The sequence below is a fragment of the Amphiura filiformis genome, chromosome 13, assembly GCF_039555335.1.
Source record: "Amphiura filiformis chromosome 13, Afil_fr2py, whole genome shotgun sequence".
Classification (NCBI taxonomy): domain Eukaryota; kingdom Metazoa; phylum Echinodermata; class Ophiuroidea; order Amphilepidida; family Amphiuridae; genus Amphiura; species Amphiura filiformis.
The window spans coordinates 10,192,394-10,219,657 of record NC_092640.1 but is presented as its reverse complement, the minus strand read 5'-3'; the positions used below and the strand labels follow the sequence as shown (position 1 = coordinate 10,219,657).

At 36.6% G+C, this 27,264-nt stretch overlaps 2 protein-coding genes across 2 annotated transcripts in view; both read left to right on the top strand.

Annotated features, from left to right (window-relative positions):
• LOC140167991 (dynein axonemal intermediate chain 7 homolog) overlaps positions 1-9,000 on the top strand; it is a 64,060-nt gene extending 55,060 nt beyond the window's left edge. Inside the window, 2 exon segments of the mRNA XM_072191299.1 lie at positions 4,251-4,352; positions 5,271-9,000. Of these exon segments, the coding sequence (XP_072047400.1) occupies positions 4,251-4,352; positions 5,271-5,408 (240 nt within the window). The 3' untranslated portion in view covers positions 5,409-9,000.
• An 8,118-nt stretch (positions 9,001-17,118) lies between these two features.
• Positions 17,119-26,474, top strand: LOC140167990 (uncharacterized). Its single transcript, XM_072191298.1, has 4 exons — positions 17,119-17,152; positions 19,903-20,034; positions 21,071-21,145; positions 21,814-26,474. Exons 2-4 carry the CDS (start codon positions 19,931-19,933, stop codon positions 21,935-21,937), a joined length of 303 nt encoding a protein of 100 aa, XP_072047399.1. The 5' UTR covers positions 17,119-17,152; positions 19,903-19,930; the 3' UTR covers positions 21,938-26,474.
• The last annotated feature ends 790 nt before the right edge of the window (positions 26,475-27,264 follow it).

Here is a 27,264-nt window from a genome sequence, read left to right as displayed (position 1 = left end):
CGCCAAGGGTTACTTTTGTTCTCCTCTCCCCAATTTAGGATAGCTTTCAGTTTGGTTTTATTTGCACAACACCTAGTTTTTGTCTGTTGTAGTGATGCATTACACATAAAATCACCAAATCGTCTAAGCTGTAATGAAAATCAGTTAAGTAGTTGAAGATACCATATGTAGGATACAAAGTTAATGAAGAAATGAAAAAAAAACCAGCATACAACCCAACTTGGGAAAAAAAGCAACAGAATGACCTTCTGATCACTAGACAGATGCCCTCTCCATTAGGCCACCAGCTCCCACTAATAAACAGTGGTTGAAACTGGGTACTAATGTAGGCATCGAGGTTTACAATACACACAAACAAATATTACGGAACAGGGGATCATTACTGATGCTTAATCGTTTCCCAGCATTTTACAAGTTAAGTATGTCACATGAACACCCCAACACACTGGGGAACTTGTGTACACGCATGATATTATTTTGTTTGAGTGTATTGACTAATAAAATTTAGATAATAAAGTTATCAAAGTGTTTTGTGCAGTGAACATCTTCAAATAATGAGACAAGGCAAGAAAATGAGTACTGTGCTGTTCAAATAGAATTAAGTTGTGTTTGTGTGTGCACATGAGTTGGTTGGTTTTTGTACAACAGTATAAAGGTGTAAAACTTTGCTTAACTTTCTTGTACTACTCTGCATATTAAGTATCACACATAAAATGTTTGCACTTAAAAAAGCTGAGAAAATACAGGCTAATAATTTAATGTACTTGCATGTATTAACCAAATCACCTGTGCCATATTTGACCTATTTAGTACCCTCCCCAAACAACACCCCTATGGAATTTTTCCAATGACAACTGTCTTAAGCTCCCCTTTTGAATTCACCTGTACATACTACAGATTACCATATAGCTTATATGAGATGATTTTGACTTCATATGTATTTTTAATGTTTTTCTGTAAATTCCCAATTTTGGCTGTCATTCGTCACTTTAATAAGTACCCCCAATTAGTTATGACGGATATCAGCGGACGGGGGCTTATTTAGGTTGAATATGGTAGTTGCATGTATACATTTTTGGTCTGTTCTAAGAAAATTCTTACAAAAAGGGATTGGAGCATTGGCATGAATCTACATAGGTGGAAAGTGGGTATTGAGATCATGCAACCACGGTAAAAATATCATGTGATGAAATCGGATCATTCTCGTTTAACAGCACTGTAGTAGTAGTAGTATGTTGTACATGCAAAATGCCCAATATTTGTTTGTGTGAGTACATTGTATTAATGGGGTTGTTTGTTTTATGTGCATTTTCATTTTGCTGTTATATTTTCAATTATTAGTTTTGTTTGCATACATAAATGTTTTTGCTTTGCTTTTGTTTTTTACATGATTGTGTTGCTGCTGCCTCTGCTGCTTTCGCTCCTGTGTTGATGATTTGTAGAGAAAGGTATTCCATTATTGCAATTCATTTGTTTTGTGTTTGAGACAGTGCTATCATAAGAACTAAGCTTTTTTGTTTACCTCAAGTTCGGTAGAGACATAGGTGCATATCTTCGCTGGTCGCAGTCAAATTGTGTGCGTAAACGTCTGTAAAGTTAATCATACAGATGAGTGAATGTTCTTAGTCATCCAGTAGTTTCAAACAGAGTTTTGGAATTAAATCTAATACTGGAACTTACTTTTTGCAACTATCACGTGACCAGTCCAACGGGTCAGTTGGAAAAAGTAAGTTCCAGTATTAGATTTAATTCCAAAACTCTGTTAATCATACAGAGCGTGCATACCAGGTGTGGCTTGTCGGCACACTTGTGTTGCAACCAAGAAAAAGCATTGACATCACTACCGAACCAAAGCATTTACATGTAAACCTAAAGATATTTGAAGTAATTCTTGGCCCTTTGTGAAATGTACATGCAGCGTACTAAGCATGTTTGCAATGTACGGTGTGTGCATGCATGCTTCTGGTTAGCGTCATACACCCATGTATTTGTCGCGGAAGTACAAGTTTGTTGTGTGTTCCGCCAGGGCCTAGAATTACTTATTCGGTTTTGTTGCTGCTCATATCAACAAAGTCCCAACTTACGCTCGCGTAAAGTCACATCACCATAGTGCATGCCAGTCACGCATTACACAAAGTGCTCTTTGCATGCACAGCATTCTATCAATCCATATGCTGTGTGTCTTGGCACATATAATAGGTTCAACATTTGAAGTACTGTGTGGTTTCCAAATTTGTGTTATCCAATACAATGTTAACACTATCATTATAAATACATGTTTTACGACTTGTACCGAGTAGCATGTAATTTGTTTTGCTTGCATTTACAGACAGCTTATTTGCTTTAAACCAATTATTGACCTCTTCTAGTTCCTTGTTAATGAGATCAAATTTAGATATAATATCTGGGTGTGAATAGGTAATAGTAGTGTCGTCTGCAAACAAAAGAAATTCTAGAACAGAGGTAGTATTTACAATATCATTAACATACAGTATGAATAGTAATGGGCCTAAAATCGGCCCCTGAGGTACACCACACGAAATGCTCATATAGCTGGATTTACATGAATTGTAATATACATATTGTTTCCTATTGTACAAATAATCTGTAAACCAATTTAATACATTTCCCTGAACCCATAATACTCTAACTTGTATAACAAAATGCTGTGATCAATTGTGTGAAGGCTTTAGACAAATCTAAAAATATTCCTGCTGTAGTTTCATTATTTTCAACTGAAGTACTGATTTTATCAACTAATTCCAAAATTGCCATATCACGTAGAATGATTAGACCTAAAACCAAATTGTTTTTCATTTAAAATATTGTATTTATTAATGTAATTCATGCATCTGTTGAACACTAGTCTTTCAAGAATCTTTGAAAAACATGGAAGAACAGACAGGTCGATAGTTGGAGAACACATCATGACTATCCTTCTTATAGATAGGGATTACTTTTGCAATCTTCAATTCATCAGGGACTTTTCCAGTAGTAATGGAAATATTAAAAATTACAGTGAGAGGTATTGATATTTCATTTGCTATCCTTTTGACAACAAAATTGCCTATATCATCATGACCGGCACTTTTATTTTGGTTGAACTTATGTATAATCTTTACAATTTCCTCTTTTACAACTGGTTTCATATACATGCTACTATTTGATGGTGTTTTCAAGTAATCATAATAGTTCTTCCCATCTGTAACTATTGTGGATGCTAATTTTGGCCCAATGCTTGTAAAAAGTCATTAAATTAAGTCGGAAATCATTTGAGGATCTGAGATCACATGACCTAATTGTGTACTTTTGAATTGAGTTTGAATATTACTTTTCTTATTACGGCCAATGATGTTATTGATTGTTTTCCAAGTTTTTCGTAAATTATGCTTTACTGTTTCAAATTTCCTTTTGTAATACTCCCTTTTAGATTTTCGTATTAAACTGTTTAATTTGTTTCTGTATTTCTTGAATGTATTAAGCCTTTCATTACATGGTTTCTGTACATACCTCTTATACAACTTATTTTTAGTATTTATGCTTTTGAGTAAGCCTCTGCTTATCCAGGGAAGCCTTGGTTCTCTTTTGTTATTGCACTTATATTTTTTCATAGGTATACATTCATCATATATTTTGGTGAAAACATTCACAAACTTATTGTAACAATCGTTAGCATCATTATTATCTAGCTCTTCATTCCAGTTTACAGAAGAAAGTTTTTGTTTCAAATGTTCTATATTATCCGGACTGTGATTTCTTTTAAAGAAATAATTACTATTCATAGTCGACTGATTTGTGACTGGTTTGTTATCGATCAATATGGTTGGTAGGTGATCACTGATATTAGTAACAATTATTTCAGAATTTACATCATCATCATTATTAACAAGAATATTATCAATGATAGTAGCACTATGTTCAGTTATTCTCGTCGGTTTATAAATAGTTGGAATGAAAGATAATTTCAAAGTGGTAGACTTTGTTTTATCACAGAAACTAAATCAACATCATTTTTGTACCACCAATAAACAGACATCTATATACATCATTAGGCTATACATCAAAAAATGCCCTCTGCAACTGGAGAGTCAAGACTCAAAGAGTACTTAACAAACGTCTGCATTATCATCAAGTTTTCAATTTCAATTATGCTTTGCACATTCATTTTCTCAAAATCTTGTAATTTGCACATCTCTGTCAGGATAATGTTGCAATTAATATAACTTCCTTTAAATCTTTTGACACTATAGGAAGAATGGGCTTTACTGATGGTGAGCAGGGAGAGAGCCATGAAGCTGAAGATGACTGAATATGAAGAGGAATTCTCTGATGTACATGCTGAAGGCTCACAGGTAAGAATTATTTTTTGGTATGCACAAAGGACTGCCATTTGAGAGGAGTGAGAGCAATCACTCCTCTACAGCTCTTCTTAAGTTGCATTTGCAAGACTGATTTATAGCTCCTCTAGATGACTCGTTAAATTCTTTATGCTTTAATGGCCACAGGTGCAAACAGCTCTTCTAAAGCTTTTCTTTTTAGAGACCAGAAGAGCATTCTGCAGCTTTTGTTTATTACTAAACAAATCACAACAAACAAATTAGAAATTACAAGAATTACTGTATGTAACAAACAGGGTTCGGTTTTGGCTGCAAAACCTGTTTTTGGCAGTTTTTGCCTGGTTTAAACTGGCAAACACTGTTTTAACAAATGGAAAGAAGCATGGTTAAAACCACCTGCAGCAAAAACCAGCAAACCCTGACAGGTAACAGTTTACAAAAAAAGAAAAAAGCAGCATATCAAAATATATTCAACCACCAAGTACATGCACAACAAGTAAGATATCTTTTGAAGAGGGTACTAGAGTTGAATATCTTTTTTAAAGTAATATTTTGCAATCTTGACACCCTAAACTATAATAAAGAACATTGTGCACTGAACACAATGTGCCAATTAATTAGACGCCAGGCGGCTATATGTGACATGATCAAGGGGAATGAGTCACATGTCAGCAATTTTTGAATTCCAAGTTTTTTGCATCATTTTCTGGCAGTTTACGAATGCTACATTTTGATGCAAACCCCATCAAAATTGGACATCTGGTTACCGAGTTACAAGCAATTCATCAATGGCTGAAAACAATATAAAACAAAAGAATTTGACCACTGTTTTTGCCAATATCTCAAAAACAACATTAGCGACGTCCGACTCATTCCCCTTGATCATGTCACATATGACTATATGTTTATGTATCTCCATTTTTTTGTCCTCAGTTTCATGCTGACCTGTACCACATGGTGAATGACCTATCCACTGAACCCGGCCTGGAGAGGATGCGTAACTCTCATTACCGCTTTGTGGATGCTGTGTATCAGATGCTGGCTGCAACCAGAGTCATAGCATACTCATGAGTTTGATAATGGTATTAAAGTCTACCACCTTGCAATTATATTGTGCCTATCTCAATTTAGAGATTACAATTTATCAATCCAACCATTCTAGACTCAATTCTTAAAGGACATTCTTTTTATGCTCTGTGATAACTCTACAACATATCTCTCTCACCCTAAAAATTTAAAACATTGCTTTTTAAAGCTGTGTATATACCACTTAAGCAACAAAAAAAAGAAATTATAGTTCTTTTGCCTTGTGTTGTCAGTGATCTTGATGTGTGAAGGCATTTACAGCATTTTTAAACATGCATGTGCTCACTATAATTTGGTTCACCTCAAGTTTGGTAGTGACGTACGTGCATTTTTCGCTCACCGCAGTATAAAATCGTGAACGTAAACGCATTGAGTGAACTTAAACGCATTGAGTGAACACCCCCACGTTCAGGTGCGACTTGTCGGCACGCTTGCGGCGCAACCGCGCAAAGCATTGACGTCACTGCCAAACTTGAGGTGAACCAAATTATATTTAAAAGTTGCACTCAGTGAAATTCACACTTGATGTCATTGACTACACTTGGCCAAAAGCACTTTGGTCTAATGAACCATATTCATTGACTGAAGCAAAATGCTCCACTTTCTCCCCAAAGAAGTACAATTCTACCTGCTGTGGCTAGGCTATTTGATCCTAACCTTCATTATCCCTTTGTATTTAATGGAATAGATTCCTTCTGATCCTGAATTCTGCTAAGATTAAAATTTTGGGCAACTATTTATGTGATATCTCACACAGTTTTCATTGATGAAAAACAACATACTCTTCACCATCAATTTACATATATGGTTGTGCTCTAAATATTTATTAGTGAGTACGTAGTATTCTCAAACTTGTGCAATTTCTTTTTAGATATTACAAGAGAACTGGGTGGCTGCACTTAGTAAAGAATAATTGTGACACAATCTGGTCCATGGGGGGGCCAAAGGCAGCAAATTTGAAATTGAAATATAGGCATGGATATAGGTAAAAATATAAAAAAAAAAAAAAAACAATACATAAGAAAATACACATCACAAAACCTCAGAACTTTAGAACCAAGTATGTTAGACTGTTGGTGTTTTCAGTATATGATAGCCTAATGATTAAATAAGATAATAATTATAGTAACTCAATTTTCATAAATGCCTCGTTTGGTCCCCATGGAGCAGATTGTGTCCCAATTGCAGGGCATCCATGGAATCAATGCTTTGACATTGAATGAAGGAGCTACCCCTATTATTAAGGAAGATAAATTAAATAATAATAATGTACATAGTGTTAAATGTACATAATACAAAGGAAATGTTTAACTGTTGTAAATTGTAGAATATAAACTTAGCCTGTGTTTTACATTATATTTAGCCACACTCAGTCAGAAAATAAGGTTTCCATGTGAGAAAATGATATTCCAATTCATGGAGCGTGAAGTAGACGAGTCCGCTCGCTGCCTCATTTATTGTACATAAAGTGTCCTTAACATTTTGTTGGCTTGTATTCTGAGATGAGAGCAAACCTGATATTTCAAAGATTGCATTTTTCCAGTACAGCTCACACACTGCAGTACCTGTGAAATTACTGCAAGTGATTTTTCAAAAGAGCAAACCATAAAGACCTAAGCAATATTGGCAACTTGCAATCTTGGAATTGTGTACCTTTTTTGCCACAGAGTGTAATCACAATCAGTCATATGTGTGAAGTCAAGCTGTCTGTGTATACCAGAGAATTAAAACCACAGAACCAAGACTCCATGTACCACCACATGCAATAGCATGATCAATTATGGTGAAAACATTGGGGTATTCAGAACCTTGCTGAGGGTCTACGGAAACAAATAAAACCAATTCTTCATGATAATCACACTATAATGCATTGCATCACACTTAAACATGTCTAGTATCGCGCACAAGCACCGGATAGTTTTGGGTGCATTTCAGTCAAAGCACAATACCCCCAATTTTTGGGCCATGCGTGTATCAAGATAGCCGGCGACTCCTGGTTCTCTGATTTTAATTCTGTGGTGTATGCACACTGCAGTTTCATAGCAGGTGAATGTGTGAGTGTAAATTGTACTGTGATACAATACTCTTGGGTTTGGTAATAGTGTTTATGTTTATGCTTTTAATATCACCTTGATTTATATATTAGATGTATATATAACTTGTTTATTTTTGTAAGTTTTGAATTACTGTATTAAGAGAACCATATTCCGTCCAATCTTAATACTTTGTATTAGATATATTCATTCCGTCCAGCCTTCAAATTGATAAAACATTAATTATGAAACTTTGCTTTCCAATGCTAGATTATATTAGCTTCTGTTAGGATTAACATGAGAAATAAAGGAGTCTTTCTCTAGTGTAGAAGTAAGAAGTAATTCCGCACCAGCAAGATTCTCTTATCACAGTGTAAAGCAGATTTTGTATTTGGCTAATCCAGTTGAAATCCATACACCCTCTATGGAAGACATAACCTTAATCTTCCACACAGAGAGTGTGAATTTCAAATGGGGTTGCCTGAATGGGTGACTCCACTTGAAATCTGCACCCCCTGTGTGAGAGATTAAGGTCACATCTTCCATAGGGAGTTATGGATTTCAACTGGAATAGCCCAATTTGTATAAGCAGGTGTAAGTACATTTGAGATATAGCCAAGAATCAGAGAGTTTCTTCAATCATTCGAAGAGTTTTCCAATAGACTAAAGAGGTACAGACCAGAGTACAGACCCATGGCAAAGTCCCTGTGCTTTGTATGCTGAGAATTCTCGCATATTCATAAGGGCCAATTGTCTGATCGACTGTGTCTAACAAATCATGCACATGTGGCGTGCCTTCACCTTAACGCGATTACAACCATACAAAATATGTGCTATGTGCGTAGCAGTTTCATCCAACTTTTTTCCAAGGTATTATAAAGCCATCAAGTATGATCTTTTAAAATGAACTTAAACCTTAATTTTTTGGCATATTTGTAATGTTTACACATGTCCCAACTTTACACCTAAATGGAATGAGCCACATTTGTTGAATTTGGAGGAGCAATCTTGAACTAATGTCGTAATTATTGAGACACATTCTAACAAATGAGTGGAAAGTCACCAGGGAAGAAAAGGACTAAAGGAGACATGGTCCATTGAATCTGCCAGAAAACATAAGTATTGACTTTTGAGGTCCAAGTGAGGGAGCAATCCTGACAACCTATATATCATTTTAAAGTTTATGATCCAAACATGAATCTGGTCATAACTCAAAAATAAAGATTTGCAACTTTCCTCTCATTTTGTGGGAATAGGTCTCAATTACTCCATGTTAAACGGCCAAGATAACCAGTGTTTTTTACATCATGTACATTGTACTTTATTCAGCTTAAAATGGACAAAAACCCTTTCTGATGACATTTAGTTATTTCATCAGGATGAATTCATTATGTAGATCAGAACAATATTCAATATATTTAAATCTATATCACAAACTTTATGAAAGTACTGTAACTTGATCCGTCCAAGATATGTTAAGAAATGACAATTTACTGTTGTGTTTTTTGTTTTATATCAAAATAAAATAGTATACAATCTATACATAGACAACCATTATATTTCCAGTCATGTTTTGTTTTATTTGATAAATGTCAGTGATGCACTGGGCAAATTTCCTGGGGTTGGGAAAAAGTACCCTGCATTGCTGTAAATATTTTGGAAACAAAGGAGCTTTCACCAAAATGTAAGTTATGAAAGTTGTCAGGGGCAGTGCTATTTGCCTTTCCCTCCTTCCTTTCTCCCTGCACTGGTAGGGGTGGGCCCAAATACACATGTTTGCCAGGGGGAAATTACCCCCCCCAACAGTTACACCATCAGCTCCCAAAGACCCACCATTTTAATAATTTTCAGTTCCGCAGGGAGCATAAAAATTGTACCCCTGTGTGGCTGTTCTTTACTTTTTCACCCAATTGCCCATGTGCAATAATTATGTATACCCGAGGTATGAATTTCAAAACTGGTTGCCAAAAATTAAGTGGGGCTCCCTGGTATTTGCCAAAAATATTTGGTCTCCTTTTAATGTTAAAAAAAAATATATGCCCCCCTTGTTTTTATGCAAAAAATCTTGAGCCAGGCACTTTTTTTTGCCTACCCTTTTTTCATAGTATAACCCTCTTTACATGTCAAATATTGAGGAACCCATATATTCAAAACTAGTATTGCTAAACTATGTGCCTATATAATTCACCCCCACCCCTTCCAGGGTACACAAGCGAAAACGCAGTCGGCGGCAATACTAGACCATTTCTCTGAGCAGCAAAAACTCCCTAACTTTGAAAGTCTCAGGCTTACAGCTATCGGGACAGCTATATCTATTTCATTTTGAAGTGCCCCCCCCAAATCAGGAATGTCCGGGGGAATGTCACAGACCAATGAATATATTCATGAACAGAAGAAAATCGCTAAATTTAATTTCACGTCCTTCCCTGCCTAGAGGAGACGAATAATACCCAGTATTTAGGTGTCCACTTTCAACGTGATCTTCGTTGGAACAAACAGACAGAGTATGCTACATCAAAAGCAACCAGGGTGCTTAACTTCATCAGAAGAAATTTTTATCACTGTGCTCCATCTGTCAAGGAAAAATTGTACTTGACTTTCGTTAGACCCCACTTAGACTATGCCACAGCTTCTTGGGACCCCTTTACCAAGAAGAACATTGACACCATTGAAAGAGTCCAGAAGAGGGCTGCAAGATTTGTGTCCAACACTTATGGGCAAGATACCAGCATCACTGCCATCCTGAAAGAATTGAATTGGTCCTCGCTTCAGGAAAGAAGGAAGTGCCATCGGCTTACCTGCTTCTATAAGATCCTGAATGGCCACCTGGAGATTAAGCACTCCGACCACATCAAGCCCAAAACAACCAGACCCAGAAGAGGACACTCACAGCAATTCCAGCAGCAACACACAAACACAGATGCAAATGCAAACTCATTCTTCATCCGAACCACCAGGGAATGGAACAGACTCCTTCATACCACAGTAGAACAGCCTTCACCATTGACCTTCAAAACAGCTCTCAAATCCGACCCTGCAATTCACATCAATTAGACCACTCTCTCCGACCTCCAGTTAAAACTCTTTTTGGAGTATTTAGGAGGAAGAACTACCAAGTACCAAGTACCACCAAGTACCAAGGAGTCTGGGACTGGGAAAAACAATGAAACAGCGCCCTCTATAAATCCCGGAAGTCGGGCGGTTATTTTGAAAATTAAAATGTAAACAAAAACAAATCACGAGGGCACTCGAGATCGAAGCGAAGTCAACGAATCTGAAATTCGGTACTGCAATAACTGCAAAAATTCAGCTACCTATAGTTCAGCCAAATAATAGAAGTATAAGAGAACCCTGTGGATTTTACAGAAATCGCACAAAATATTTCGAGGTAAGGTGGGTTTTTGTTGCAGACATGATCGACTTGCGAATGTGAACGTTGTCGTTGTTGAACTCACAACTTGAAAATTGGTTCAGAATTCTGCAACCGTGCCAAGAAATGCATAGCTCGAGATACTGAAATACAGGCTTATATTTAGGCCTGTATACATGTATCATTCTTCAAATTTCTGATCAATCTTATTTTATAGTTTTCAGCAGTTTTCTTATTAATTAATTTGGCGCAGTCATGGCAGAGTTTTTATGCATGCAATGCACTCTGATGCATGCATTCATCATTCATGCTAGCCCGAAACATCATGATGGCCCTGTTCCTTCCTCACTAGGGCCATGAGTGCCATACGTAAGTAAAAACGGGGCACCGTGAACTCACATCGGCATCGCGGTGATGACGTCACACTGACGGCATCTATTTATAGGAAGAGTTCAAAACACGGCGACGATAACTAGTTCGCAACGCAAACTTAAAAAACCAGGCAAAACAGACACGTCATTTATCAGTATGACATTTTCGTATTGGTGCTGCCCTATTTAAGTTTGCACTGAAGTGCCATCTCAATTTGGGTGCGCCGCTTTGGATCATGTGCTAATGAATTTTTATTTATTTCTGGATAAATAATAAAGTATTAATTACAATTTCAAGCATAGGTGTTTAGGCAAGAAGTACAAGAAGCTGCGTAATTAATATTAGGTCGCATGTCATAAGTTGGGTATGCAAAAAGGGTGGAGGGATTACACTTTTCTGAAAATTGCGATACAAAATTGATTGGCTTTCCGTAACCCCATATCCTACAGCAGTGGTTGATACCTCATTTTAAGCCTAATTTTATACTCTTTCAGTCTACTGAAGCATATAATTATACATCATTCAGTAAAAAAATCACATCAGTTGAAATGAAAAATGCCAGGGGTGGAGGAGCAGGCGGATGTGGAGCAGGCGGATGCAGGAGTGTGTGCATAGGGCCTATGTGAAAATTCACATGTCAGCATGTCAAAACTACTGGTTACTTTTTCAAATCTAGTGAGGGAATGATGTATTGACAGCTTTGAATGTTGAATTTATACAACTAAAACAATTATCGATTATTTTATAGGTGGCACTACACCCCATGATATATTTTAAGACTAATTTTGCATTTTTCTCAAAAATACTACACACTGGTAAAAAAAAAAGTTATTTATATTATAGGGGCCAGGAATCCAATTACCTCACTGAAATTTCAGTGATTCAAGACAAGTGATTCATCTAAATATGTTAAGAAATGAGGTACATTCTATCGGTACCTCTTTTCTTATCATAAATAACGTACTGCTTGTATTGAGTCACTGAAATTCCAGTGTAGTAACTGGATTCCTTGCCCCTATAATATACATAACTTTTGTTACCAGTGTGTTATTATTTTTTGAGAAAAATGCAAAAATAGACACACATTTATCAAGGGGTGTAGTACCACCTTAAAGGGTATTATGTTCCATTTTTTTTCATTTTTATTTTCATTTTTAATGAAATCCTAGTTGAATTTCAGTATTTTAGCAACATGATAATGTACATTTCTCTTCTTGATATTCATTTCCTCAATAATAGAATAACCGTCTCGCTATTTACTCGTAAAAAGGTCATTGACCTTCACAATGTAATTAACATACGTACAATTATTTCAAATAGTTCATTTGAAGCATTGATGTATTGAGAACATATCCTCCAAATCTGATGACATTCTTGTATAAAATAAAAATTTTAGAGTCATTTTTGTAATTGAGGTCCGATTTGAGAAAAATGCATTTGAAAATTGAGATTTACATAGACACCTGTGTATTAATTAATTAGTAATTAAGCATTATCTCAAAATTAAGTATGTGTTAAGGTTAAAAATTGTGTTAATTATTAGAGGTTGTCAATATATACAACATATCAAAAAATAAATTTTTTGTCATTTTTGACCATGTAATGGAAATTGTACCCAACTTATGACATGCGACCATTATGACAAACATGCAACTATTTAAGCCACAGGAGCCATGTATTTTTTAGTGCAAACTCTAATTGAAATCATGCAATGACGTTGCACTAGCTTTTTGTATACAGATCATCCCATACCGTACTAGCAGAGCTAAGTACGGTATGGGTTCCTCGTACTAGACGATAACAGTCACAAGTCTGGTCTTTTACATCCTCAAATGTGCTCAAAATCTACGAACATGCACCAAATATGTTTTGTTTAAGTCTCATCTTCACGTGAGGAATGGTAGGAAATGGTATTTATGAGAAAAAGTGGTATTTTATGTGTACCCTGGACCAGATATGCTCAGGAGTCTCAGAGTCAGACCTTCGTACGGAGAAGGCCAGTGGAAATCGTAGTGAGTAGTGACGGAGGTGTGAGTACCTCAGGCTACATTCATGCATTAGATTTAGACCTGCCTGCATCATGATATGCCTTCGGTCCTATCCTTTAACATACTGACATTTACTGGCCCGAAGACATGCAGCGCCATATTTAGGTCCGTTTCGCAAAATAATTTTTTTTCCATCATCGGCCCACAAAATAATTTATATTGATTTTCATGTGATTGTGCCATTTTTTGTGCGCGCGCATGCTTCATCTTTCAGATGATGATGGACTTTGCCAGTTGGAGTGTGAATGGTTTCTATTATTTTCTCATCTATGATTGACGGCAAGTTACAAGAAGCGACCGTTATAAAATGTGAACGCTGAACAGCACGCTTTAAAAACAGCATTCAAAAACGTGGAAAAACCATAAAAATATGTACCATATAAAAACGATCATTATCAAGACTAGAGTTGGGCGACTATCACTTTTTTCCTAGTCGACTAGTCGGCAGCAAATAGTCGCGACTACGACTATAGTCGCGACTATCAGTGGTTAAAATTGGACTGAAAAATCGGGTGAAAGATTGGTGGCAATTTAGTATTTATAATGCATGATTACAGGACCTGTGATTGCCGGCATCGCATCACAGTTTGCTACACAAACCAGCACTGTTGCGAAACAAATTGCTACACTGTATCGCACGTTTGCGATGCAAATATTTGACTGTAAAATGCTGTAATATAGGCCTAACTTTTCTGTTCAATTAAATTCACTTGCCACTTTCCAGCAACAGCACAAGAAACTTCATATAATTTCTCAAACCTTCAATATTCCAATAGCGATCTTCGTTCGTTTCCATGTTTTGCTGTGCATGAAAATATGTAAACATGCCGGCAGTGCATATTTTCCATGGTATGCTCATGAACGTGTTGCATCGTGCATGTACGATTAACTTTCACCTCCGACCCACGTCACCTGACCTCATCTAGACTACTGCATTTGTCGCTACAGGGGTGGCATTGCAACATTACGACTGTTTGTCAGCTAATTTGTTTATTTTCCTGTTGCTTTCTAAATATTCTGTTACCACAATAAGCATAGCTTTTTGAAATTACGTGAAAAGTACTTCTAATCTAATAATATTTTCCTAAATTTTCCCTTTTGGAAAACACTTCTCGGAAGTTCTCGCTGTTTCTTTCCAAAGTTAAAATAATCTCATACCTTCAGTAGTTGGTACAAACACCCAACCTGGGTCTGTACATGCACGCTTATGACGCTGCTACACCTGTTATCGCTGCATAAATTATAATCATAATGAGATGTTCGACAGTTCTAAGTAATTTGAGTTTTTGACGGCTTTTATCTTGTGGGAAAGTAGTTCGACAACAAGTCAATAATACCAATTTAATGATGATTTATGGACTTTATGATTACTTGTTGGTTAGTGTTACTATTGGTAAGACAATGACTAACATTTTTTCACATTTTTCGCAGTTTATATGTTAGTATTTGGTTGGTTTTGGTGCGAATAACTGGCACTTTTAAAGTAATTTTTTAACACAAAAATATACTTGCTTTAGTCGACTTTTGCTTTTCAGTAGTCGTAGTCGCGACTATCAGTAATAGTCGCGACAAACGACTATTGGCGACTTAGTCGCCCAACTCTAATCAAGACATCCATATGCGGATAGTTTGCCGGAGTTTCTGCAGATCACATATATTGGACTACATGTACATTAGCGTAAGTTATTTAAATGTGCTTTAGAGAAAGAAGAATTTTGGCAATTGGTCATGTGTCAGTAATTAATGGCCAGAATAAGCTTACCTAAAGTTGCGAAACGAACTCCAATATGGCGACCTGTAACTCGGTATCCGACAATGTCATATATGTTTAAAAATAAAGATACCGAGTTACAGTTACTGGAACTAGCATTAGATTATACATGTATATATGCAGGTATGAAAGGTGAATTCAAATTTGCCATCAAACTGCATTCAAGTTAAGGGGGTACTACACCCCTGCCCAATTCTGTGCCTATTTTTGCATTTTTCTCAAAAATTATAGCGCATTGGTGACAAGTAAGATATGTATATTATAGGGGCAAGGACCACAACTACTGCACTGGAAATTTTATTTCAACACAGACAGCAGTTGTGGAGTTACAGTCAAAAATGAGGGAAAACCATTATTTGATCAATAAATCAATAACTACATGCCTTGAGTTGCTGAATTTTCAGTGCAGTAGTTGTAGTCCTTGCCCCTATAATATACATATTTTACTTGTCACCAATGCGCTATAACTTTCGAGAAAAATGCAAAAATATGCACAAAATTGGCCAGGGGTGTAGTACCCCCTTAAAGCCCTTGAGTAAAGAAAGCTAAAACTGAAAACTGGTTTGTCATAGCACTTTCTGTAGCAAAATTACATCTTGTCAAAGATTATCTTTCATCAAAAATATTCAGCCAACATTTTTAACATCAATTAAAAAACAAAACAGCATCTCATGATATAGGTACATGTATGTGAGAGGCAAACCTTAGTTAAAACACATTTGCTAGTCAAATGCAGCCAAATAGGCCAAACACAATACATATAAAATCATAGAAATTTAAAAGTTCAGATTGGTCAAGGAAATCTACATAGATGTTGTCTATACATGTACTTCACTTGACCCAAATATATGATTTTTTTGGTGATGAGACAATCGCACATGGAATTTTAGAGTGATTTTGAGTATTTATGTTGGGAGGGCCGGTTGAATTATGATATCAACCTCAAAATGAAATGATTTTTCTAAAACATCCCTTGCCACTAAAGTTGCCAGGACTGGATTTCATTCAGGTCCCGGTATTAAACTACCATTCTGCATAGTTTAAAATTTGAATTTTGAGTCACAAGTTCAAGTTGGGGAATATTTTGTTATTTATTGCATTGGGCTACAAAAATGTTATGGAACAGGACTAATTTAGTTGTGGTGAATGAATGTGATCTAAGGTCATTTGAATATTTTCACTGCTTTATCACCCCACTCTACATGTACTACATAAAGCTCCTGGTCATCATGTGAGAGTGCAATGCCCCATGGGTAAGTGACATCTGTAGTAATACATCCCATGTTCACACCACTAGCTGCATATCTGTAGATAGCTCTGGGATCACCCGGATGTGAAACAAACACCTCATCTCTCTTACTACAACCAGTGTCCGAAATAAGGAAAATATGGAGGTTATCCTGAGGATAACTAAAGCATAAATTCTGCTTGTCCTCACTACATTTTGGTTGTCCCCAAAATGTGTCATCCTTTTGGAGGTAAAATATAGTGGTTGTCCAGGGGATAAGTACTTAGCTCAATATGGTTGTCCCCAGTGATTTTTGGACAAGAGGACAAGAGGATAAGTGCTTATTTCGAACACTGACTACAACACACATACCTAGGATACCAGGTGTTAACCTCAGGAGGAGGGTCAAAGGTTAGGAGACATTTGCCTGAATAGTTGAATAATTGCAGGGTGTGATTGAAATAACCTGTTACTACAATCTCTTCATGGGATGTGACAGCAACACTGCGTGGTTTATAGGGTATAGCAAAACTAGATTTGAATGACCCATCAGCATTGTGTATTGCTATTGCATTGTCATCCATACCTAGAATTATACATCCATTCTTGTCTACAGTTACTGCTCTAGCAGCAGATGGCCTATTGTTTACATTGTATGTTTTGAATTCAGAAAGTAATTTGTAGTTGGTGTCATACAGCTTACAGCATTTATTGTCTTCAGGTTTAACAAAGCCATTGGTGGATGTGATACTGACATCACCGTTTCCACCAAGCTTACCATCATCAATAGTATGCATGAGATCACCAGACTTTGATAACACTAGGATTCTTTGCCAATTCTCACACACAGCCACCTTTCCATCTGATGCTACAGCAATTCCTGCAGGTCTCCACACACGGTTACAAGGTACTTTGAAAATTTGTTTCCACTGACACATTACACAAGTTATTACTTGAGTTGGCATAGCAACCAATGTTTCATCTACCTTATTCAACTGAGTCTGATTTACTTCAGTAAAACTTTCTAACACAGCCTCACATTTAGCTACCAGATCATAGTGGGAGCCTGATTGACTCAACAATTGTCCTTGTGTAGTTGCATTCTCCAGTTGTTTCTTTGTATCCTGAAGACTTGTTTTGGCTCTGTCAAGTTTGCTACTCCTTTCCCTTTCTAAATTATTAACCCTGCTTTTTTTCCTTGAGAAGATATTTTCTAGTTGCTGCATGTAGTCAACTTTCATCTTCTCATAAGTTGTTGTAGCATCAGCAGCAGCTTTAGTAAGCTTTGTGGAAACTGTCTCGATTTCACGGATAGCCTTTTCACATTCCTTTGTCTTGACACAGCATTTCTTCATCTCATCTTGAAGTGATCTCAATTTTTCTGCAGCAGCATCTTTAAGTGAGACATAGTCGTGATCTCGACAAAGTTGTTTCATCACAATACAATCTCTACACACAAGCTTTGAACAAGTTTTACAGTAGAACTTCTTCTGTTCACCATCATGGTTATCACAATATTTATCTTGTGCCTTCTTGACCACATTTGTTGCTTTCCCTGATCTGAGATCCGACAAAGGCAGTATCTGATGTTCATCAAATATGTCAAAGTTGTTGTGTGATGTATGGCATGTTTCACACATGGTCTTATTGCAGTCTATGCATAGATGTGTTGCTGGGTTTTCTTGCTTATTGCATGTATTACACGCAGTATTGATGTGGTCTTTGGCCTGCTATCAACAACAATGTGAAAAACAAGAAACTTGTCATTTTGTCTTCAATTTAGGAAAGGTGTCATACATTAGAGAACCCCAAAGATTAGTAAATCCTGAAATCAGAGACACAGAAAAATCAACATTACTAGCTCCCTACCCCCCCCACTTCCAATTTTTTAGCTTTTTTTAAATTTCTTTTGGTATCCATTGATCTTATACTGATTGTTTCCACTTTCTGTCCAGGTTTGTTTAGGCATATAATATCAACAGATAACGTATATTGATGACCGATTGACATCCACATCCTGACCTAACTCACACATGTGCACACTGCATCAACATATTCAGATGGGCATCTGAAGAAAGCTCATATTTTTCTCATAATCATAATGAAATTTTAGGCATAAAATATGTTTCTTTGTAGTGATAGTATGAACTTAAAAGTGGTAACTTAATTGGGTCATTGATATTGAACTTTTTTTCCGCTCTGATAAATATCCGAACAGTCAAACAATTTTACTCAAAACATGCATAAACAACAAAAAATTACCACATGTATGAAAAAAAAAATCCACCCACCTGTAAACCAATCTGCCTTGCTTCATCCACTACATCTTGAAGACTATTAGCCATGAAGTGAGGAGGAATCCAGTGATCCCATCATCAGGTATTCTAGCTTCAACTTTACAAATAGGACACACCACAATACCAAGATAAAAAGTGCTTGCAGCTAGTCTTCTTAAACAAGGCTCCTCACAGAAAGGATGATGACAGGGCAGTGTGCGTGGAGTCTTTAGTTGATCCAGACAAATTCTACATTCTAAAAATTCTTCTAGTTTGTTAACGATTGCGCTTGCCATGATGATAAAAATTTGAAGCTAATGTTTGTGTTGTTGCAGCTTTGATGTTAGAACTAAATGTGCTTGATATGTGTCTAATATATCCAATCAGTAGATATACCAAATGAAATAATAGTATGTGATATTGTTGGGATAATGTTGTTAGAAACATCATTGTTTTTCATCGTTCTAGGGGGTTGTCACATGGTTATACTGAATAGAAGAGCTAAAAAGTGTTGGAGATGACAGTTTGTTCAAGTTGGCATCTCTGCCAAGTCCCCTACATGTTTTGAATAGCAATAATCCTTTGTAATTATGTGTTAATGTTTATGAACATTGTTACCACCATCATAGGGGGTTATCACATGGTTATAGTATAAAAAATTAATGTTGGAGATCACATTGTTTTTTTGTCATTCCTAAAAAGAGTTTTTAGCTTTGTGTGTGAATACTGAATATCAATCATCTTTTGTGTTGACTGAAAAGGACCAATGCAGAGAATGATAACTTTTAAAAAATCAAGAAAAGGACAATTAAATAATTCAAACTTTTTAGCTTGACAAATCCATTAAATGATTACTCACGACTTTAGCTTTCGCCATCAGGGCTGATGGCTTGATCACAAGTGAATAGGTCCACTGCTTTTCCCGCTGAAACGGCTTGTTGACATTTCCGGAAGTGAAGATGTTTTTGTTTTGAGCAGTGGATCGTATTACGTGATCGAGAGAGATACTGAGACCTTCGTCGCGGTTGATAGCTTTGGCCCCCTTTTTGCGAATGTAGATTGCTTCCCTAATTCTCCTGCTGAAGGCGTTTGAGTCCTTGTCGAGTATAGACGCCCCCTCCCATTCTATGATATGATTTTCTTGCGCTATGTGAAGTCGTGAGTAATCATTTAATGGATTTGTCAAGCTAAAAAGTTTGAATTATTTATCTACAATCCTACAAATGCATCTATTTACTGAGGACAATTAAATGTTTTTTTAAATTTCCCAACCTTCCCCCTTAACATGTGACGTAGTGCTTTCCTCCTTTTTTACATGCATTCCAGTACATGAGACCTAATTGAAGTTGCTCTTTTATATACATCCAATCTCATTTTGCAGATTTGAAGAAAAAAGAAATACGTTTACCATGGCAACTACAAGTAACAACTCTACAAGCACCACCCCACCCAATGCAAACAGTGCACCAGCACATGAAGACACACCAGCACTAGTCAAGAGGCAACAGTTTCAGTAAGTGACAACCATCTGACATGATCTATTAATTGGTTTGAAAAGAAAAAGGAATTATTCCTACTAAAGTCTGTTCGGTTTATATAAGGCGGAATAATTAAGACTCATAACAATGTGTAGTGATATAGAATGGCATGCACGCTATTGGGCGCAGTGCTTGCGCTCATTGTGCGTTGCGTAATACGTGACTATCGCATGCTTATGTGAATTTACGCGAGCATGAGTTGGGACTTTATGGGACTCGCGCAGTAACAAAAGCAGAATAATTGCTTGGCAGTTCCCAAAGCAAGTATCACTGCCTTTGGTGAAAAGCAATTTCACATCATTGCTGCCCAAGCCTGGAATGAACTCCCCATTGCAATCAGATCGGCTCCATCCATTGATTCTTTCAAGAGACTATTGAAATCATATTTATTCTGATGTATTTTGTATTATGTATTATGTTTTTATGATATTTGTACATGCTATGGTACTTACAAATTTGTAAAATATTTGGCATTTTTTTAGCTCCACAGGCTACATTTTGGCCCAAATTTCAGTTCATCAAAGTCCTATTTTGACAGAAAATCAGTTTTTAACTCCCAAAGTTCAGCACTCCGCGCCGCACACCCCTACCAAAATTTAAGTTGAGGGTTATTATTACTCATACATCTATAGACAGGGGTTCTCCAACTGGCAGCCCTTAGGCCAAATCTGGCCCGCCAACCACTGATATTGGGTGTGTATTTGGCCCTCAAGTATGTATGTTGGTTATGTATCTGTGGCCCTCGAATAAATTGAAGTTGAAACCCCTGATCTAAACTATGCAATACTCCAAACCCACAGGTTAGAATAGAGAGTCTGAAGTGAAAATACAGTAACAAATTTGCGCACGCATATGGGCTCAACTTGACGTACCACTACCATAACTAGAATTTAGGCACAAACTAAAAGTTCCCTCCCACAAAGGGTATGGACCCTTAATAGTCTTTTTAATTCTTGTTAAGATTTCTAACCATAAACATAACCCTAATTTATCATGATATTTTCATTGCAGGCAGAGATTTCAGAGTCCAACCGATAACATCTTATCACCATGCAGTAAGATGCTCTCAGATCCTGTGGCTCTCATGTAAGTTGCACAGTGTGCATTAATGCTCTTTTCAGACATTGAATGATTTTTTTACAATACATTGGTTCGCCTCAAGTTCGATATTGGCGTAGGTGTGTATTCTGCTGGCTGAAGTGTCAGATCGCGCACAGAAAGTTAATCACGCTGAGTGAATGAGTGTACATGCATGCTTGCAAGGACAGTTTGTTGGCATACTTGCAGCGCAACCTGGGAAGGCAATTTGACATCGATACCGAACTTGAAGTGACCCAAATAATAGAAGAACTGTGTGATGACAATCTCCCCACAGTTTATCAGTATTCCAGGTATATGCAATGGTGAACATTGAGCATGTAGATGTAGAAGAGGTAAAGTCTCAGTCCCTTCTGAAGCACTCATTGACCAATGAGGTCAAGAAACAAATACAGGAAAATCTTATTTTAAAGAATGTAACCACTTATTTTTGTTAATCACTGAATATTGGAGAATGTATGAACGGTCTGCTGACCTGCTCTATCTGTGGCATTAACAATCGAACCCCTAAATAATTCAATGCCAGATTATGTTGTACAAGTCCAGAATATTACTCTCACAGTTTAGATGTTTCATCATCTGTGAAATAATTATTGTCATCATGAGCTACCAATGCAAATACCATTTCAATCATTTTCTTTTTTGTTACCAACCAGGAGACAGAAACAGAAGCCCAAACTGTTGTCCACCGCATACAGCAACTCAATGAAACAGCAACAAATGAAGGCCAAGATGCAACAAACGAGTAGTGCTCCTAAAGAAGAGAACAAGGAGAACTAATCAATAAGACTATGAAATGAGAACATTTGAGTGATGGAGATGGAAAACTAACACTGAAGGTGATGGTGGGCGTTAACTGAAATAAGGAAACCTATTCACATAGCAGTGGGCTGTTTTATTTGAAATCCACACCCTCTGTGGAAGATTACAATGCAATTTCAATTCCAGTTGAAAAGTGAAGAACATTTTCCATTGCTTTTGCCTTTTTACTTGGACCTGGAATTGCTCACACTGGTTTTGTCTTCTACATGAGGTGTGGAAAAGTCCAATATAAAAAATAAAGGGATGAAGCCCAATAGAGGCTGTTGGCCTTTTGCCATCTTGTGTGTACAAATGATATACGTGTTCATGCGTTGGACACTACGCACATGGCACAGCTTGCCACGCAGCTGTTATCACGCATCGACACAGTGATTTTATTGTTCACGCATGGAGATCAAACGACCATTGCAACGTGTACCCACAAGATGGCAGCATATGACGTCACGCTGGCCGCCTCTATGCAACTAGATAATTTGTTGAAAAGCTGACATTTACCTCCTTTTACCTGTGTAACACAATGGCATTGTGTCAAATTACACTAGTTTCATTTAGGTTTCATCGATCTTTTGGCTTGTTCACTTCCATGATTGGGGTCAATCCTTCAAGTAAGCGTATACCAAATCAGCCCATTATCAAGACTTTATTGAGGAATTACACACAGCTTCATTCTGTATGCTGTATAATCCCTGTTGATACTAGGCTAAAGGTCCATTAAGACTACGCCGAAATTGCGATGCGATAAGTTGCCGCACTGCAGAATACTGCAGAATACTGTATTGCGGTATCAATAAGGTATTAATAAGGTTAAATACATTTTAACTTGGAAATGCGACGAGTTGCGGCAAATAGTAATTGATCAGCAACGCACTGCATCGCAAAGCAATTCGGCGTAGTATGAACGGACCTTAACTGTGGAGACTTGCATGGCGGTAATACCATGATTGGCAGAAACTTTGTCAAGCTCAAATGTAACTGGATTATTTTTCTCTCCTTGTTTTTACAAATTCTCCTAATACACAATAATACTGTATTACATATCAACTCGCTGTATAAACATTTTATGTATTATAAGCTCATGTAACGAAGTGATTTTTTTTAATGCAACAATATTGACTTGAGCTCAGAGTGGCTGTGGCTTACATTATGTTCAATCATTCGTTGTTTGGGAAATAGCAAACCCGATGAATTTGACAGAGCTTTTATTAAAATTTATAGATTTTTTTTATGTTTCAAACAGTGCTGTACGGTGCAAAAACTGATTGAGGAGCCAATGGCTCCTAACTTTATTAATTTAGGCGCCCAAATTTTGCTCCCAGGTAAAAAATCTGAGGCGCCAACGTAAACTGAACAGCCACGTGTGTTGAATGTTCATAGCTGCTGTACTTTGATCTACATATTCCCATTGAATGCTACATACTTCATACGCAGCATGTACAGTGATAGGCCTATATGTTTTCCAGGAAGTCCCCATTGAGACATGATGATAAAAGCATATTCATAGAATACATTCGTACTCTTGAATGCTACATTTCATACATGTTTTGTTTTTGGAGATTAAAAGCTTCAGCAGTTGGTCGCCATTGGCGCCAGGGATTGAATATTTAGTCGCCATCAGCAAAACTCTAGTCGCCAATGCGCCTAAAATGGTCGGACCGTACAGCACTGGTTTCAAATATTTCTGTCAGAATACATGTAACTGTCGTGTGGTATTTTGCCTCTTTTGCAAGAGTTCAACAAAGAAAATATGACTTCACTTTACAAAGATACAGAAGTTTGTTCAGCTTATAATTGTGAAAAAAATGAGACTCATAACATCGTCCATTGATATAGAATGGCGTGCATGCAGTTGGGAGCAGCACTTACCTAAGTTGTGTGTTATGTGAAATGACATATAGGCACACGTTTGGACTTTATTGATGTGTACAGTAACAAAAACTGAATAATTTTTCACCGATTATAAACAGAACAAACTTTACCGACGTATGTGACAATTAACCCCGTCATTAGTTCTTTACATGAGAAGTATTCATGTATCATTGGAAGGAAATGTCACGTTTTCAAAACAGGCATCATCTCTGTAACCAGTGTAAATTACCAATCTTTTATCATAAGTTTTCAGCCACAAACTGGCAGAGATTAATTTTTATTCAACAATTCAATGGATTTTACTTGTATAATATTGGTGTAACTGTGTTTAGCTTATAGCTTATTGAATTTCATGTTGTTACACCATTTTATCTTCCACAATGTATAGAATTGGTTCTTTTTTACTAGCAATGTCAGATTTCTGTAAATATTGTAAATAAAGTGTAAATAATTTGTTTATAAACATAACTTCTATCATCCATCCACAATGGATATGGGTTATTCCAGTTGAAATCCATACACCCACTATGCAAGACATGACCCATAACATAATCCCCCAAAGAGGGGTGTAGATTTCAAGTTGAGTTACCCATTCAGGTAACCCCATTTGAAATTCACACTCCCTGTGTGGAAGTTTAAGGTCATCTTCTGTACATGGATTTCAAGTGGTATAACCCAATGTAAACACATCACAAACAGTTTTCTCTTTTTGTGGAAGACCACAGCTCAAAACCTTTGTAGCAAATTCAAGCTATCCATCTCTTGGTGTTTTAGTACTGTAGGCACGTGCCACTGTAGGCACGTGCCACTGTAGGCACGTGCCACTGTAGGCACGTGCCACTGCGTCCTGAAGTAAATCCGGCCCTGTGTAAGATGGATGTGGAAGGTCTCAGAAATTGCAACTTCTCAAACACAACACAATTGTCTCTTTCTGGATTTCATTTTGTTACTTTAGTTTGCACATTCAGTGCATGTAATTTGAAATGTGGTCTTCAAAACAAGAATTGATACTTCTTGTGTGTTTACTTGCTATCAGCTTTGTGTAGGTAACTGAGCACTTCCAATGTTTGTGTTACTAATATTAACATATCTATCTACATATGTGACCTGCTACTATGAAATGAGCATAAAGTCGCAAGTTGGTAGTTTTGAGACATCCTGGCTGCTGCGTTGGTATTCATTGTTTTACATGCACTTGTTCAAGCCAATTTGCTGGAATAGTGTGATGTCATAATACAGCCTGTATGCCTTCTTTGGTTCAAGGTTATGTTCCCAGTCATGCACGGTTCCTATTGACTTTGTGTTGATCAAAAGAAGTTTACATCCACCTAAATGGCATTATCTCGAAAACTAGACAGTTTTAAGAGCTAAAAACTTAACCAGTTATAGTGATTAGTAAAATAAATCATAATATCCTATTTTCATGTCTTAAAAATGTGAAGTTTTGTCAGAAATGATCATATTATTTTTACCAACTGGTTGGTTTCCAAAAATCCAATTGGTCATGCTGTGTGAACATTGTAAACAGGGGACTGTCCTTGAGAGGTGCTTGAACCAAAACACTTCAAATTGTATGCATGGCTGTCTTTATCCAAGGTGATGATGTAATCAGTATTCCAGCGAATAGTATGTCTGTATGTCCTTTGTGAATGGGGGCACAAGTGAGCATTCACAAATGACATAATACTACTGGCTTGTACAGGTGCACGGCAAACAAAAAACATCAACTCAGCAGCCAGGATGTCTAAAAACTATTAACTTGAGACTTCACACTCATTTAGTGGTGGCAGGTCACATATTGTCAAAGGCAAAACAGCTGAATTTTTTTTTTTATCATCATATTTTTTAATGGTGATATTTTAGATTTTTTTTTAACAAGACGCACTTAAATTTTAAATTTGTATGAACAATATTGCATTGTTCAATATCTTTAAATAAATATTACATAACTTGAGTATATATGTATAGCTTTTAAAATGCATCTGGAATTTACTGGAATATCATTTACATGTTGTAATTAATTTGACTCTTTATGTAATGCACTATAAATTTTGATCTAATTTTCAAAGAAATCAGTTGCAAAATTTGCATCAATTTATGGTTTAACATTTCAGGTTTTTATGACATAAAATTAATTGGCAATGATAAGCTAAGTTGTTTTGAAATTATACTATTAATAGTTTAATTTCAGCAAAATTTTGCTTATCATATATGTATAAACTTTTAACCTATACATGTACTTACCCATCTGGATAAAATTAATTAATTTAGCCTACCTAAAATTTAAAAAAAAAACAATTCCTTTCACACTCCAAGCATCCAGCATATTAGAGTGTTGCTGATTAGCTGCTTATGCAATCTAACAACATAAATTTGATAACAGTATAATAAGCATGCTCAGTTAGCAAGTTAGTGTTGATGGGCATGTATTCTTGTGAAAGGAATAACACTGTCTAACTAGTAATGTCGAATAAATTACTGTCAAATTAACAGCTACTGGACTGGCTTAGAGCTTTGAATCCTCTGGTCAAGGCGCTGTATCAAGTGCTAGTTAATGTAATGTTATGGAAAGTGAAATTGAATGTGCCACATATGTCATTGTTTAATGAAGTAAACATTGAAAATAGAATTTGTGTGCTCAGCCTCTTTTATTTACTTCTGTGTTATTTACTGTTCAGAGATTCCAATCCATGAATTTTGAGTTTCTCTACTGGTTAATTTATGTGTGCTGAATTTCCTTCCCACAATACAATGTAATATTGCTTAACAATACAGTTCAGGGGTTAATCCATCTCCTTTGTTATGCAATACGCATATTGCAATGTGGGAAGGAATTGTGGCATGAATTGACTTCCGGTAGGCAAACCTAAAATGCGTGCATTGAATTGAGTTTTTTCGGAAGGTGCAATAGACTACAACCCTTGTCATAAAAAAAATGCTACTATACTATGATCAACTTATAATAGGCAGGATGAGTTTTGTTACTGTGTGCATCAATAAAGTCCCTACTTATATTCGCATAAATTCACAAGTGCATATCAATCACGCAATTCACTCGGTCGGACATCCGGGAACATTGTCCCCTTTGTACAAGCGCGTGCATAGCAACCAGCTCGAGAAAGGGGAACTGCACATGCGCACACTGGTTTTACAAGGCTATTTTTCCTTTGTGACGTCAGCCCGACCAAGAGAATACGCCTAGCTGTGTGTACGCCATTCTATATCAATTCACAATGTTATGAGTCCTGCCTATTACAAGCTGATCGGAGTATAATCAGTCAAAATAAATAGGTACATTTTCTGGACACTCAGTTGACAACTATGGGCCGAGACATATTAGCATTATGGGAAGTGACCCGAGCACAGCGGGTGGTCTACCAATGTATTTAAATAAGAATAATTCCTCATTTGATGCAAAA